General features: G+C 37.7%; 1 protein-coding gene across 22 annotated transcripts in view; it reads right to left on the reverse strand.

The window, feature by feature from the left end:
- Patronin (calmodulin-regulated spectrin-associated protein patronin) overlaps positions 1–18,185 on the reverse strand; it is a 213,072-nt gene that overhangs the window by 114,074 nt on the left and 80,813 nt on the right. For all 22 annotated transcript variants that reach the window (XM_053795430.2, XM_053795420.2, XM_053795424.2 and 19 more), the window contains one exon: positions 9,319–10,259. In XM_053795430.2, the coding sequence (XP_053651405.1) occupies positions 9,319–10,259 (941 nt within the window). The remainder of the gene's footprint in view (positions 1–9,318; positions 10,260–18,185) is intronic.

Consider the following 18,185-nt stretch of genomic DNA (forward strand, 5'->3'; position numbering starts at 1 on the left):
TCGATTTTAAATAATTATTTTCTCTCGGTTTTTACACAGGAAGACACTAATAATATTCCAGTAATTAATTTTTATAGTGGGCCAGAAGAAGATAAATTATGTAACATCACAGTCACTAGTGAAATGGTTCTGAAGCAGATAGACCGACTGAAGCAAAATAAGTCACCGGGTCCTGATGAGGTTTTTTCAAGAGTTCTTAAGGAATGCAAAATGGAAGTCTCTGAACCATTAACCCTTTGAGGGTCGACAGGCCCTCTCCGAAACTCGTTCTCAGGGTCGGCCAAATTTAAAAAAAAAAAAAATTATTTTCTCTTATGAAAAGATAGAGAATCTTTTCCCGATCATAAAGACACCAAAAGTTTGAAATTTGATAGAAAACTTACGGAATTATGCTCTCGCAAAGTTAGCGGTCTCGGCGATATTTACGCATCGGCTATTTTGCCCACTTTGAGCCCCATTTTCGGCCAATTTCACTGTACTAGTCGACAAAAAACATGAATATTTCGCTAGAACTCCATTTTTTCTATCGAATGGGTGCAAGAAACCACCCATTTATAAATTCAACTATCCAGTACAGTGGTCAGAATTTAGCAATTTTGCCAATTTCACACAAATTTCAAAAGATGCCAATTTCCGAATAGGGTCCAGAATAAACAAGAAAGACATTCCTGGCACTAAAATGACATTTCCTCTAGTCATTAGTCATGTCTCAAGGGCCCTCTTATATCCTTTTGCTTTCCACTTTGAATTTTTATTCTCACAAAAAATATAAGATTTACTGTTATGCAGACTACTGCATTAGTGTAAAAAATGGTATAAATATTATTGGTGCACTTGTAAAAGAATATTAGACTCACCAGTTGACGTGTATTGCACGCTTGGCACGATTTGTTTACTTTTGAAGTTTGGTAAAAATCGAACATTTCTGCTACTTTGAGCTCAATTTCAAGGCACCTTTCATTGTAAAACCAGTCAAAATCATCTCAATTTCTGTAATATGTCTTCCATTCTATAAAATGAGACCAAGAAAACTAGAATACAACAATAAATACCATACGAAAATACACTGCAAAGTCGCTGATTTATTAAAAAAAAATGGTCAAAGTTTTTTTTTTTCTCATTATGCACTGTGTGCTGCAGGATTTTTTTTAGACTGTGCACACTGACCACATAGACCCATTCTTTCACATGAAGGCCTACCAGCTTTCTCCCACTAGATTTGAGGCCGCTAGAATTTATGAGTACTAGTACGTCAAAAACCCCTACGCGTAAAACGTACTAGTACGACCAAAACCCTCAAAGGGTTAACTAATATTTTTAATTTATCTCTTCAAACAGGTGTAGTGTCTGATATGTGGAAGATGGCTAATGTAATTCCTATTTTTAAAACGGGACAAGTCGTTACCGTCAAATTACCGCCCAATAAGCCTAACCTCAATTGTAGGCAAATTACTAGAGTCAATTATAGCTCAGATTATAAGAAGCCATCTCGATAAGCATAGCTTGATTAATGATACTCAGCATGGATTCACAAGAGGCCGGTCTTGTCTAACTAATTTATTAACTTTCTTCAGTAAAGCTTTTGAGGCTGTTGACCACGATAAAGAATTTGATATTATTTACTTAGATTTTAGTAAGGCTTTTGATAGAGTTCCGCACCAAAGACTGTTGAAGAAAGTAGTAGCTCATGGCATTGGGGGAAGGGTGCTCTCGTGGATCTAATCATGGCTCACAGACAGGAAGCAGAGTGTGTCCATAAATGGGGTTAAATCCAAGTGGGGATCAGTAACAAGTGGCGTTCCACAGGGATCAGTCTTGGGCCCGTTGTTTATAATATATATCAATGATCTTGATGAAGGAATTACTAGTGATATGAGCAAAATTGCCGATGACACGAAGATAGGTAGGATAATTGATTCAAACGTAGATGTTAGGGAACTTCAGGAGGATTTAGACAAACTATACTCTTGGTCAGAAAAGTGGCAGATGCAGTTCAATGTAGATAAATGCAAGGTTCTGAAGCTCGGGAGTGTCCATAACCCTAGCACTTATAAGTTAAATAATGTAGAACTTAGCCATACAGATTGCAAGAAGGACTTGGGGGTTATGGTAAGCAGCAACCTTAAACCAAGACAGCAATGCCTAAGCATACGTAATAAGGCAAATAGATTACTGGGATTTATATCAAGAAGTGTAAGCAACAGAAGTCCAGAGGTCATACTGCAGTTTTATACATCATTAGTAAGGCCTCACCTAGATTATGCAGTTCAATTCTGGTCTCCATATTACAGAATGGACATAAATTCGTTAGAAAACGTTCAGCGTAGGATGACTAAATTAATACATAGCATTAGAAATCTTCCTTATGAAGAAAGATTGAAGACTCTTAAGTTACATTCACTTGTTAGACGAAGAATGAGGGGAGACCTGATCGAAGTGTATAAGTGGAAGATAGGTATTAATAAAGGGGATATTAACAAGGTCTTGAGGATATCTCTCCAAGAGAGAACCCGCAGTAATGGATTTAAATTAGATAAGTTTAGATTTAGAAAGGACATAGGAAAGTATTGGTTTGGAAATAGGGTAGTTGATGAGTGGAACAGTCTACCTAGTTGGGTTATTGAGGCTAGGACTTTGGGTAGTTTCAAATTTAGGTTGGATAAGTACATGAGTGGGAGGGGTTGGATTTGAGTGGGACTTGCACATCAGAGCTTATTTCTTGGGTAACACTGAAAATTGGGTTGGTCAAATGTTTGTTAGTGGGATGAATTGTAAGGACCTGCCTAGTATGGGCCAACAGGCCTGCTGCAGTGTTCCTCTTTTCTTGTGTTCTTATGTTAAGTAAATGCTAGGGTGTTCGGGAGAGGGGTGGGAATAAATTATGGGGAATCAAATACAATGGGAATTGACTGATGATACTGTGCTTATGGGAGATTCTAAAGAAAAGTTGTAAAGGTTAGTGGACTAGTTTAGGAATGTGTGTAAAGGTAGAAAGTTGAAAGTGAACATAGAAAACAGTAAGGTGATGAGGGTATCAAGTGATTTAGATAGAGAAAAATTGGACATCAAACTGGAGAAGAAGTATGGAAGAAGTGAATGTTTTCAGATATTTGGGAGTTGACATGTCAGCGGATGGATTTATGAAGGATGAGGTTAACCATAAAATTGATGAAGGAAAAAAGGTAAGTGGTGCATTGAGGTATATGTGGAGACAAAAAACATTATCTATGAAGGCAAAGAAGGGAATGTATGAAAGTATAGTGGTACCAACACTCTTACATAGGTGTGAAACTTGGGTTGTAAATGCTGAAGCGAGGAGGCAGTGGAGATGTCCTGTCTAAGGGTAATGTGTGGTGAAAATATTATGCAAAGTATTTGGAGTGTGGAAATTAGGAGGTGTGGAGTTAACCCTTTCAGGGTCGAGAGGCCCTCTCCTAAACTTGTTCTCTAGGTCGAAAATTTGCCGGGAAAAAAAAAAAAATTCTTAGGACACCATGACACCAAAAGTATGAAATTTGATGGGAAACTTATGGAATTATGCTCTCGCAAAGTTAGCGGTCTCGACGATGTTAACGCATCGGTGATTTTGCCCACTTTGAGCCCTATTTTCGGCCAATTCCAGTGTTCTAATTGACAAAAATCATATCTATTTCTCTAGAACTCCATTTTTTCTATCGAATGAGCACAAGAAATCACCCATTTACCGATTTCAACTATCCAATAAAGTGGTCAGAAATTGGCAATTTTGCCAATTTCACACAAATTTCAGAAGATGCCAATTTCCAAATAGGATCCAGAATAAACAAGGCAAACATTCCAGGCATTAAAATAACAATTTCTCTGTTCATTAATCACATCCTCAGGCCCCTCTTACATCTCTTTTGCTTTCCACTTTGAATTTTTATTCTCACAAAAAATAGAAGATTTACTGTTATGCAGACTACTGCATTAGTGTAGAAATGGTATAAATAATATCAGCACACTTGTGAAAGAATATTAGACTCACCAGTTGACGTGTATTGGACGTTTGGCATGATTTGTTTACTTTTGAAATTTTGCAAAAATCGAACATTTCTACTACTTTGAGCTCAATTTCAAGGTACTTTCATTATGAAACCAATCAAATCATCTCAATTTCTGTAATACGTCTTCCATTCTATAAAATAAGACCAGGAAAATTAAAATAGCCATAAATACCATACGAAAATACACTGCAAAGTCTCTGTTTTAAACCAAAAACACAGTCGGAGTTTTTTTTTTTCTCATTATGCACTGTGTGCTGCAGGAAATTTTTTTTATACCGTGCACACTGACCACAGACCCATTCTTTCATATGTAGGCCTACCAGCTTTCTCTCCCTAGATTTGAAGGCGCTAGAATTTAGGCGTACTAGTACATCAATAACCCTGGTGCGTAAGCCACACTAGTACATCGGAAACCCTGAAAGGGTTAGTAAAAGTATTAGTCAGAGGGCTGAAGAAGGGTTGTTGAAGTGGTTTGGTCATTTAGAGAGAATGGATCAAAGTAGAATGACATGGAAAGCGTATAAATCTGTAGGGAAAGGAAAGCAGGGTAGGGGTCATCCTCGAAAAAGTTGTAGGGAGGGGGTAAAGGAGGTTATGTGGGCGAGGGGCTTGAACTTCCAGCAAGCATGCGTGAGCATGTTAGATAGGAGTGAATGGAGACAAATGGTATTTGGGACTTGACGAGCTGTTTGGTGTGAGCAGGGTAATATTTAGTGAAGGGATTCACGGAAACCGGTTACGTATTTTTATATAGCCGGACTTGAGTACTGGAAATGGGAAGTACAATGCCTGCACTTTAAAGGAGGGGATTGGGATATTGGCAGGTTGGAGAGATATGTTGTGTATCTTTATATATATATGCTTCTAAACTGTTGTGTTCTGAGCACCTCTGTAAAAACAGTGATTATATATGAGTGAGGTGAAAGTGTTGAATGATGATGAAAGTACTTTCTTTTTGGGGATTTTCTTTCTTTTCGGGTCACCCTGCCTCGGTGGGAGACGGCCAACTTGTTAAAAAAAAAAACTTCAATTATTGAATGGCCTAAACCATGACCAATCATTCTTGGTTATATTTTATTAATCCAAGAAATAGAGTAAAACTTTCATTTTTTTTGCGTGTGTGGATTCAAATTGGAGGGCAAGTGTTATAGGAGAGGCCTGGAGACATGATCAATGAACAGAGACTAGGCTGCTTTTGTGGTTGGAATACCTACAGTACTTTGAAATCTGTTATTAAACTGTAATAGGTTTTAATTTTTTGTAAAATTTGCCAAATTACAGACATCTGCACACCTTATAGAGTAGTTCTGATAGTTCAATAAACAGTTTCTTGCTCTCACTAGATGGAACAGAAGGCATATTAGTGAAACAGCTAGGAATTTCATCAAACTGAACAATGGAAAGAGTTTAAAATAAGATTCCAAGTGGGTGAAACTGCTTTTGTATAAATTTCACCCAGAAGACCTACTGTGTGCCTGCATAATTACATAAATTTTCCATCAGTTACTTTTTTGTGTCATTACCTTCAGAAAAAGATACTCTACCTTTTCACAATAAAAAATGCTTTGTTAGTATTAAGAATCAACACTGCCAGCACTTTTAATTCCAGGGGTTAGGACAGTGAAGGGCTAATGAACATGTAGGAGTGTGAAAAGTGTAACTTTTGTAAAGGGATTCAGAAAAATCAGTTAGTTGGGCTTTAGAGTCCTGGAGGTGGTAAAGGAAGTGCCAACACTCCGAAGAATGGGTGGGAATGGTACAGTTAGAAGGTAATCTGATTGTGAAGTCAGCATATTTCTAGAAAGATAGTATCTTTACCAAATAATGTTGGTGAATGAGTTCTCCTCTTTGGGTCACCCTGTCTTGATGGAGACAGCTGTTGAATTAAAAACCACTGCAATACTAATAAATAAATTATAAAAATATATAATAAAAAATAAAAAAAATAAATAAAAATAATATTTCCATGGGGGAACTGAAGAAGAATCCTTCCTGTGTAAGTCACACGTGCTGCATGAGGCGACTAAAATGCTGAGAGCAAGGGGTTAATAGCCTCTTCTCCTGTATACATTACTAAATTTAAATCACACAATATAGAGAAAAACTAATGTGAAGAACCTGGGAGTGATGTTAAAGGATCTCGTGTTCAAAGATCACAACAATGTATCTACCACATCTGCAAGGAGGGATAATGAGAACTTCAAAACTAGAGATGCCAAGCCCATGATGATTCTCTTCAAATCGCTTATTCTCTTTAGGCTGGAATACTGCTGCACACTAACAGTCCTTTTCAAAGTAGGTGATATTGCAGACCTGGAGAATGTACAGAGATTGCAGACCTGGAGAATGTACAGAGATTGCAGACCTGGAGAATGTACAGAGATTGCAGACCTGGAGAATGTACAGAGAACTTTCACGGTACATATGAGTATGTTAAAGCGCCTAAATTAATGGAATTCAGGTGAGAAAGATGCATGATAATACACACTTGGAAAAATCTTAGAGGGACTAGTCCAAAATTTGCACACAAAAATCACTCCCTACAAAAGCAAGAGACTGGGTAGGAGATGCAACATCCCCCCAATAAAAAGGAGGGGCGAGACAAGTACACTAAGAGACAATACAATACGTGTCAGGGGCCCAAGACTGTTCAACTGCCTCCTAGCATACATAAGGGGAATTACAAATGGACCCCTGGATGTCTTCAAGAAGGCACTGGACAGGCACAAAGTCGGTACCTGACCAGCCGGGCTATGGTTCGTACACTGGTTTACATGCGACCAACAGTAACAGCCTGGTTGATCAGGCTCTGATCCACCATGAGGCCTGGTCACAGACTGGGCCATGGGGGCATTGATACCCGAAACCCTCTCCAGGTATACCCTCCTTCGGTGGGATACAGCCGGTTTGAGAGAAAAATAAAAAAAATAATAGTAAATAATCACAGTAGTAATAATAACATTAAAATAAAAGTATAAGAGGCAGGGACAAATGAAAGTTGAAAGCTCAAAAGGTGCTGATGCAAATAATAGTCACATACTTGATGAACAAATTCAATCTTTGTACTAAATAACACAGTACAGCACTAAACTCAAATGGGCTATTAAATCAAGTGTCCTTACTCCTTTAACTGTATTCTTTGTGTTTTCTTATTTTGTTTAATTCAACCACCTCCTCCCATGTATGTTCTTAGTGATGGTAACAACCTTCATTCAACACAAATTAGTTTCTCAGTGCAATGATCTGGCACTATGTGTAAGTTGCTACATCAGTAGATTGTTTTCTTACGAATAATTATAATTAACTAAAGACAAGAATGTAGCTCATCTTGCCTCATGAGTTGGTCTGGAGATCGATTTAACATTCAAAACAAACTTAAAGGAAAAGACTAAAGCTACTATATATTTTACAAAATTTAATAATTTTTCCAAGACCAGAAAAAAAAAAAAAAAAAATAATGCACAAAAAAGCGGAATGTAGCTTTACCAAAACTCATGTCAGTTTACTCCAACAGACAAGCCCAATGAAATTAATCCTTAAAATTTATCCACAAGTGACACATACAATTGGCAATATGGCCTTTGAATTATCCTAGCCCCATTTGGAGGAAAAATTAAAATTATCTAGTACGTACTGTATAAGCTGTAATAGCTATGGAACAATAAGAACACCCAATGTTCCAATCTAAGCTTCCAGAGTTCTCCCTAAGTCTCCTTCATAATTTAATACAAAGTAGGGAATGGAAACAAGCTTGAGGAAAGAGATGAAAGGGAAAGGGAAATGGAGAGAAAGAGCAAGTCTTACAATGCATACCTACTTTAACCCTTTCACTGTCTCGCATAGACCTATGTCACTGACACCAGCGTCGCTCACGTATATCTACATTCTGAGATCTATTCCTTCAGATAAACAGTGAACAGTAAATTTTAGCCAAGACATAAATGGATCTGTGCACAGTGTATATGAAAAAGAAGTCCTGCTCCACTCAGTGCATGATAGTAAAAGCAAACCTCTAACTTTGCATTTGGTTTAAAATAGCAACTTTGAAGGGATTGTCTAGCATGATTTTTATGATTTTATTGGCTGTTGCTTGGTATTAACTGATGGAGTGAAAAACATACTAATCCTTCCCTGGTCTGTTTTATGGGTTTTTCTAGGTCTGCTTCAATTACTGGGATGACCTAAACCATGTCCATTCTTTATTTCTTAGATTAATAATCTAAGAAATAAAGCAAAACTTTCATTTTTTTTTGTGTGGTGATGGATTTAAAATCGAGGGCAAGTATTACACAAGTGTTGTTTTAGTACCTGGAATGCCTACAATGTAAATCTATTTTGGACCATTTTTAAATAGGATTTTTGTGTTAAATTGGCTAAATTACTATTCTTGGTGCACATTATAGGTACTTTAGGCAGTTGTACGAGTGGTTTCTTGTACTCAGTCGATAGAATGGAGGGAATACTTTTGAAATAGTTAGAATTTGTGTTGATCTAAGCATCGGAATGCATAAACTGCGTCCAAACCTCATTTTTTAATTTTACAGGTCGCGATAGTGAAAGGGTTTTTTTTTATCCAAGAAATACTGAATGCCAATACTAAAATATTTACCAGCACATGTAATAGGTACAGTGTAATTAGACAGGAGACTGTCTATGTATGTATTACTATTGTGAAAAAACTGAAGGTGCATTTTGACAAAAATTATAGCGCAATTGTCAAAAATCCAAACATCTAAGAAACAATGCAACATTCTCTTTTGTACAAAGATCTATACACTTAGGCACATGCATTATTCCATTACTCATGTAATTTGTACAGCTAGTCACACATGCATTGCGCCCTTCCTCAAACAAAGTACAAGAGAATTAAATATGAGTAAAAGGATGCAATAATGTATTAAAACTTTCATACAAAGTAAAAATGGAAAGCAAAATAATGATGAACAGCATGGCAAGAGAAGAATGCAAAACCAATATAACGAGAGAGATACAAGAAATTACCCAGTAACTAACCATCATGCATGGGTAACAACACACTCCTCAGTAGTTTCACAATACTAAAGCCAATTTTGAAATGCATCAGTGAAATTTTGTTATTATTACACAATCAACATATCAATGAATCTCTGAATATTTTCAATTAAAGTACATTTATTTTATATATGTAAACATACAGCAACAGTGAAAGTGGTAGAATTTAAAAAACCATCACACATGTACCTCTAATAAAGATGTTTAATTACTAATACACACGTGAATCATCTGCCTCTTTGAAAGCGGCTGAAAAACTTACCACTAATAGATTTATTATCGTCGGAGTGACTTTGGGCACTTTGTTGCTTCCAGGTGGTTTGATTGGGTAAGGCAGCAAAGGTGGTTTTCTTCTCTGAAGACTTACTACTTCTCCGTGATGAATCGTCTTTATCTGATTGCATATATATAATGTTAATACCCCCTGGAAGCTGCTCTTTTAATTTAGAAAGCTCAGCAAAACTAGTAGCTTTGACCATTTGCTTTTCTCTGTCAAATGAAGCATCACTCTCACTTCCAGAGTCAACAGCCTCCACAGAAATTTTTCTTGGATCTCGCACTATTAATCTTTCTTTGCTTGTGTACTGTGAGGAATCACGTTTCTCACGTTCCAGAGCCTCCCTTTCTAATTTGTCTACTAAACGATTATCTAATTCTTCAATGCTGCCACGATGCAAATCTAACCGTCTTTCAATACTGCGATCACGACTGTTACGAGATTCAGGCCTCGCACTGCCCTCTCTAGAGTCCCGCAATTGTGACCCTTCTACGTTTGAGCTCTCCCTCCTACCTGTGTGAACAAAAGGCTCTTTGTCAGGGTTTCTGGAAATATAATTTAAATTGTCCTGGCTTCCACCAAAATTTTCTATTGTTAACTGGGAATCTTCTGCACTAATTGAGTTACGACGGGATCTTGAACGACCGTGAGGTCTTTCTTCATAACGAGAGGGCATTCCAGCAGCTGGGAGATCAGGATGGGAGTTATTGAAGCTACCACGCCGCCCAAGGCCTCTACTTCTCTCGCCTAATTCCTCTTCTTTACTGTCCATGTTATATTTTTCTTTGGTAGTAGATCTTGAGGAGTATGAGGTCTCTAATTCCTGTGAAGGCCGTGGAGACTGTGTGCGCATCATATCACTGAGCGTGGCCAGCCCTCGGGAACGCTGTACAACAAAATCACCCTCTTGGCCATCACTCATTGAGCTAAAAAAACAAACAAAAAAAAATACATTAAAATATGAGAGGGTTTTCCTATCATACAAAAATCATTTTTCAACATTATGTACTTAAGGCTAATCCGAATTCCTTTTTCAGAATAAATGGTTGAATCAAGTAGCTTCTCATTCCACTCAGTATACAATTTGAGAATATTGTAAAAATTAATAATTTATAGAGCATTAGATCCTAATATTAATTGCACATACCATATTAATTCATACAGTAAAATATGTTTCTGACAATTTCACACCCATTAGTATAATGCTATTATATCTATCAGTCTGTTGTATATGTTAATGGTTCAAGAATCAATGATCCTGCAGATCGGTTTCACACCAAGCCTCCTAAATTTTAAAAATTAAGAAATAGAAGAAACTAAATTGTACACTGAATATATAAAAAAATAATACTTTCTTTGCCTTCTTCCAAGTTAATGATACAGAATTAATAGACCAGCAATCTTGCAGAAAGCAGAACATTTAACAAACTTACCATCAGACCTTGCAACATCCTTTTCTTTCAGCTGCTCTATGGCTAGATTTATCCACTACTTCCATGATCTGATCCTCCACACAATGAACCACTGATACTACATATATTCTTAACCATTCTTTCAAGTGTTTTCCACATGGACATACTGTCTCAGTCAATCCTTCCACTTAACTTTTTAAGTACACCAATATTCTGCTTTAATGCCCTTAATTTTTATAATTTATGGTGGAATCAAAATCCCTTCATGGAGACAATTATGCAAACACTGAACATCACAAAAAAAAAAAAAAAAAAAAAAAAAGACCAACAGGCTACACACATGCTTAAGGTAGAGGTTATTTTAATTCAATCCTGTTAAGTGCAAGGTAATGAAAGAATGAGTGAAAAGACGATATGGAATACAATATGGTAGGACACTAAAAACATGCAAGGAGAAAGATATAAGAGCAAGCATTGTACCAAGCAGATCACCAGAACATATAAATCATACAGCTACAGATCTACATGCAAAAAAAGACAATCTAGGAAATGCATTCAGAAACATAAAAATTAATTTAGGATATAATGAACAAACTACGAGAGTTTTTCTTTTTCGGGCCACCCTGCCTTGGTGGGAATCGGCCAGTGTGATAATAAAAAAAAATAAAAATAATGAACAACACAAGCTTCATCCTTATTAGAGCATGTGGTGCCAGTGTGGTTTCTGCACCAGATCAAATACATAAAGAAATACAAGATCCATAGGTTTGCAAAAAAAAAATTTTTTTTTTTTAACACAAGTACTTTTTCAGTTTTACGGTAGTTTGTGTGTGGAATGCACTTGATGAAGAAGCAGAACAGATAAATAATCATTATACCCAGTTTAAAGAACAGATATGATTAAGCCCCGTTGGCCAGAAATCAGCAAAAAATAGCTGAAACAGTTAAGAGACAGAGCCAGCAGCTATTTCTTAACCCTTGCAAACAACTAGGAGATGAACTAGACAATTATTACATTCACCAAGGTTTTCTTTCTAGAATTATTCTTACTAAATCACTCAAGACTTTAAACTCAAATGCTATTTTAAAGTGCAAAAGTCCTCCCTAAACTCACCTCATTAATTTGAAAGTTAATAATATACCAAGTTATTAGCTTACTCGAGTCTTCAATAGAAAAAAATGTTAAATCAAACCATTATTATACAAATACATACTGTACTTGCAATGTAAACCCTTAACTAGACAGTCTTTCCTTCACACAGCATATTTCTTGTTCACTGACAGAAGATAAATAATAAGCACAACTTGAAAGAGATACAAGAAAATAAATGAGGATTTCTTAACATCAACAAGAAAGAATTAGAGGTAAAACAGAATGTAGGATTGCGGATGAGCAGGGAGGCTTCAGAGTGGGTAGGGGATGTGTAGATCAAGTGTTTACATTGAAGCATATATGTGAACAGTATTTAGATAAAGGTAGGGAAGTTTTTATTGCATTTATGGATTTAGAAAAGGCATATGATAGAGTGGACAGAGGAGCAATGTGGCAGATGTTGCAAGTATATGGAATAGGTGGTAAGTTACTAAATGCTGTTAAGAGTTTTTATGAGGATAGTGAGGCTCAGGTTAGGGTGTGTAGAAGAGAGGGAAAATACTTCCCGGTAAAAGTAGGTCTTAGACAGGGATGTGTAATGTCACCATGGTTGTTTAATATATTTATAGATGGGGTTGTAAAAGAAGTAATTGCTAGGGTGCTTGGGAGAGGGGTGGGGTTAAATTATGGGGAATCAAATTCAAAATGGGAACTGACACAGTTACTTTTTGCTGATGATACTGTGCTAATGGGAGATTCTAAAGAAAAATTGCAAAGGTTAGTGGATGAGTCTGAGAATGTGTGTAAAGGTAGAAAGTTGAAAGTGAACATAGAAAAGAGTAAGGTGATGAGGGTATCAAATGATTTAGATAAAGAAAAATTGGATATCAAATTGGGGAGGAGGAGTATGGAAGAAGTGAATGTTTTCAGATACTTGGGAGTTGACATGTCGGCGGATGGATTTATGAAGGATGAGGTTAATCATAGAATTGATGAGGGAAAAAAGGTGAGTGGTGCATTGAGGTATATGTGGAGTCAAAAAACGTTATCTATGGAGGCAAAGAAGGGAATGTATGAAAGTATAGTAGTACCAACACTCTTATATGGATGTGAAGCTTGGGTGGTAAATGCAGCAGCGAGGAGACGGTTGGAGGCAGTGGAGATGTCCTGTCTAAGGGCAATGTGTGGTGTAAATATTATGCAGAAAATTCGGAGTGTGGAAATTAGGAGAAGGTGTGGAGTTAATAAAAGCATTAGTCAGAGGGCAGAAGAGTGGTTGTTGAGGTGGTTTGGTCATTTAGAGAGAATGGATCAAAGTAGAATGACATGGAAAGCATATAAATCTATAGGGGAAGGAAGGAGGGGTAGGGGTCGTCCTCGAAAGGGTTGGAAAGAGGGGGTAAAGGAGGTTTTGTGGGAGAGGGGCTTGGACTTCCAGCAAGCGTGCATGAGCGTGTTAGATAGGAGTGAATGGAGACGAATGGTACTTGGGATCTGACAATCTGTTGGAGTGTGAGCAGGGTAATATTTAGTGAAGGGATTCAGGGAAACCGGTTATTTTCATATAGTCGGACTTGAGTCCTGGAAATGGGAAGTACAATGCCTGCACTTTAAAGGAGGGGTTTGGGGTATTGGCAGTTTGGAGGGATATGTTGTGTATCTTTATATACAATAAGATCACAGTAAACAGGTGATTTCAGAATATGCAAAACAACCACTCTGAAAAAATAGAGAAATTCCAAGTGCTTTCGTGACTACTCACATTATCAAGGAACTTGATAATGTGAGTAGTCACGAAAGCGCTTGGAATTTCTCTATTCTTTCCGAGTGGTTGTTTTGCGTATCTTTATATGTGTATGCTTCTAAATTGTTGTATTCTGAGCACCTCTGCAAAAACAGTGATAATGTGTGAGTGTGGTGAAAGTGTTGAATGATGATGAAAGTATTTTCTTTTTGGGGATTTTCTTTCTTTTTTGGGTCACCCTGCCTCGGTGGGAGACGGCCGACTTGTTGAAAAAAAAAAAAAAAATTATCTGTGACATAATAAACAGTATAAATAACATAGAAACATGATACGTATATACACCTACCATCCGACTTACGACCTGCTTGTCTTACGACCACTCGACTTACGACTGTGTTTTTTATGCCAAATTTCTGGGAAATAAACAACTATTTGTGTTGTACACAGTGTTTATCCTAAACCTTACAGTATAAAATACAGTACTAACAGCATAAAAAGTAAAGTAAAACATGAAATACCAAAATAAAACAAAATAAAGTCATTACAAAAACATTTTGTTGATATTCAGTAGTAAAGTTCGACGTACGACCGGTTTCTCGGAACCGAACTCGGTCGTAAGTCGGATGGTAGGTGTACTTAAGAATAAACAAAATATGTCATTATGTGATGAGTGTTGGCAGCCATTCCCGCTCCCACTCTGACCGTACTTCCCCTTCAGAGGTTTTATTATAAGAGAAAATGGAGTATTTGTGAGGCTAACTACACTAGATCACTAGTTTCACAAGGAAAACACTGTACAGTGAACCTCCGCCTTACAATATTAATCCGTTCCTGAGAGCTCATCGTATGCCGAAATTATCGTAAGGCAAATTAATTTTCCCCATAAGAAATAATAGAAATGAAATTAATCTGTTCCTGACACCCCAAAGGATGAAAAAAAAAAAAAAATTTTACCACATGAAATATTAATTTTAATACACACAAACTGAAGAAGACATGCACAATTACTACTCTACTAAGAATAGAATACATGACACTTACCTTTATTGAAGATCTGGTGATTGATGGGATGGGAGGAGGGAAGTGTGTGGAAGTTGTTATTGTTTAGAAGGGGAATCCCTTCCATTAGGACTTGAGGTAGCAAGTCCTTTTCCGGGGTTACTTCCCTTCTTTTAATGCCACTAGGACCAGCTTGAGTCACTGGACCTCTGTCGCACAACAAATCTGTCCATAGAGCTCTGTGCCTCCCGTTCCTTTAAGACTTTCCTAAAATGGGCCATAACATTGTCATTGTACAGGTTGCCAACACGGCTTGCAGTAGCTGTGTCAGGGTGATTTTCATCCGCAAAGGTTTCCAGTTCAACCCACTTTGCACACATTTCCTTAATCTTTGAAGTAGGCAACTTCCTTAATTTCTCTCTCCCCTCCTCTGAAGCAGTTTCCTCAGGTCTGGCCTCTTGCTGTTGAAGATGATCTAGCAGCTCATCAGTGGTTAGTTCTTCATTGTCCTCCTCCACCAAATCTTCCACATCCTCCCCACTAACCTCCAACCCCAAGGACTTCCCCAATGCCACAATGGATTCTGCAACTGGCATATGATTCCCAGCAGAGTTCAAGGTCCTCTTAGTCACTCCCTCCCAAGCCTTACCTATAAGGTTTACACAACTGAGGATACTAAAGTGATCTTTTCGAAAACTCTCCTAGAGTCAATCGAGTGTCTGAGGTCACTTCAAAGCACTTTTGAAACATAGCGTTTGTGTAGAGTTTTTTGAAGTTTGAAATGACCTGCTGGTCCATGGGCTGCAGGAGAGGAGTGGTATTAGGAGGCAAAAACTTGACCTTAATGAAGCTCATGTCCCCAGAAAGTCACTCTGCCAAGTCTGAAGGATGACCAGGAGCATTGTCTAATACCAGGAGGTACTTAAGGTCTAATTTCTTTTCCATTAGGTACTTTTTCACATTGGGGGAAAATGCATGGAGTAACCAGTCATAGGAAAAGTCCCTAGTGACCCATGCCTTACTGTTTGCCCTCCACAGCACACACAAATTAGTCTTGAGGACATTCTTTTGCCTGAACACTGGGAGTTTCAGAGTGATACACCAATAAAGGCTTCACTTTGCAATCACCACTAGCATTAGCACACATCAGAAGAGTAAGCCTGTCTTTCATAGGCTTATGTCCTGGGAGTGCCTTTTCCTCCTGAGTAATGTAGGTCCTGCTTGGCAATTTCTTCCAAAACAGGCCTGTTTTGTCGCAATTAAACACTTGTTCAGGTTTCAATTCTTCAATGTCTATGTACTCCTTGAATTCCTTCACATATTTTTCAGCCGCTTTTTGGTCCGAACTGGCAGCCTCATCATGCCTTATCACACTATGTATGCCACTACGATTCTTAAATCTCTCAAACCAACCTTTGCTGGCCTTAAATTCACTCACATCACCACTAGTTGCAGGCATTTTTCTAATTAAATTGTCATGCAACTTCCTAGCCTTTTCACATATGATCACTTGAGAGATGCCATCTCCTGCTATCTGTTTTTCGTTTATCCACACCAATAACAGTCTCTCAACATCTTCTATCACTTGCGATCTCTGTTTCGAAAACAAACTTGCACCTTTTGCAAGAAAAGCTTCCTTGACTGCCGTTCTGTTGGTCAAGATAGTAGCGATGGTTGATTGGGGTTTGGTATACAACCTGGCCAGCTCCAAGACATGCACTCCACTTTCGTACTTCGTAATTATCTCTTTCTTCATTTCCACAGTTATTTTCACCCTTTTTACCACAGGGTTAGCACTAGAAGCTTTCTTGGGGCCCATGTTGACTTATTTTGCAGCTACAAGCACTAAAAACACTGTGATAATATGAAATGTACCGAATGTATGCTTAGATGCAACCGCACTGGCCGGCTTGTAAACACTGGCACCCACGGGACAGCTGAGGCCGCGTCCCGGACGAATCACGTAATGCGAGTTTTTTATCATGAGGCGAGGCAAAATTTTTGTGTTCAAATGCTTCGTATAGCGGATTTAACGTAAGGCGATGCGTTCGTAATGCGGGGGGTCCACTGTATTTAAAATAAGAAATATTGTATAAAAACATAATAAAATATAATAGAGAATGTAAAGAAATAAACTTGCTATATAGTGTACGTACACACTTACCTTGGAGGAGATGCTGGCAAAGGTTGAGGGTGGGAAAAGATAGGAAGAGCGGCGTATGCTGTCTGTGGCCCTATAAACACCAACATTAACACTGGAGGAGTTCGTTTCGTTTCGTCCTTTTTCTATCGCTTAACTTACCTGCTACACTCTTAGTGCTACACTTAAATTGCTGTGGCGTACGCTGCGCCAACTAGTGGCAGCGTCCTGAAGCTCGCTCATTACTATTATTATTAATTTATGGAACTGGAGCACAGATCCAATTCCCTAGATCAAAAGCCGCTCACCAGCATCAAGGAACCTTGATGCTGGTGAGGGGCTCTTGATCTGGGGAACTGAATCTGCACTCTAGTTCCCTAAATTAATAATAATAATAATAATAATAATAATAATGAGCGAGCTTCAGAACACCGCCAACTTAGTGCACTGTTTACCTCGCCATGGAAGCATTTCTCTTGTGTTCTGCTTGCATTTTGTGCATTTACCTTGCCAAATTTCTTTTTTCTAGCCATGGGTCCTAAGAAAGTAAGTGCAAAGGACAGTGCTGAGAAGAAAAAGAGGATGATGTCCATGGAATTAAAGCATGAAATCCATAGATAAACAAGTAGTGTGTGTGGGTTGAGGGTTGAGGGGGAAGCTCGCTCATAACTCAGATGTTGGCTCGTAACTCAGAACAAAAAACTGACCGAGCGATGTCTCGTATATTGAAAAACTCGTATGTTGGGACACTCATTAGTCGAAGTTCCAATGTATTTTCAATTGAACATTTGTAATATTTGCATCCGTGAATCAGAAATGTTAAGAAATTAAGTGACTGTTAAGTGAAGGTCATCATAACTGACATTTGAATCTTAGGAACCTTCTTTATGATGCTCAATGAGAATAAATTTCAGTTGCTCCTCTCTGAAAAACTTGAAGATATAAAACCTGCAACAGTACAAAACACAAACCATTCAATGAAGTGGAAGAAGAATGAATGGAGTTTTGGAGTAATGATGTTAAAAGATTTTACATTCAAGGGTCATATTAGTGTTACCATCACAAATGTAAGGTAAAAATAATAGTATAACTAGATAACAAGAACCATCATAAGAAATGTCAAGTCAATAATGATAACCTTCAAAGCATTTGCACTCCAGACTAGGGCATACATGCCTTAAATTAGGACATTACTGTACAATGCTATACAGTAACATCTTAATTTAAGGGAAGAAAAAATGCACATCTAAAAAATGTCTTCGAATGTTTTTCTGGAATCCGAATGCTCTGACTTGTTTAAAATTCAGTTGTAAAAAACTTTACATGAAAGCCCTATTTCAAAAGTGGTGCTTTGAAGTGACCTCTGACACTGACCTAACTCTCTAAGAGGCTTTTGGAAGTGTCAGTTCAACATCCTCCAGTGTGTGAGGCTGATAATTAAAGCCTGGGAAGTACTGTTTCGGA

This window comes from Cherax quadricarinatus, chromosome 78, assembly GCF_038502225.1.
Source record: "Cherax quadricarinatus isolate ZL_2023a chromosome 78, ASM3850222v1, whole genome shotgun sequence".
In the NCBI taxonomy this organism is placed as follows: domain Eukaryota; kingdom Metazoa; phylum Arthropoda; class Malacostraca; order Decapoda; family Parastacidae; genus Cherax; species Cherax quadricarinatus.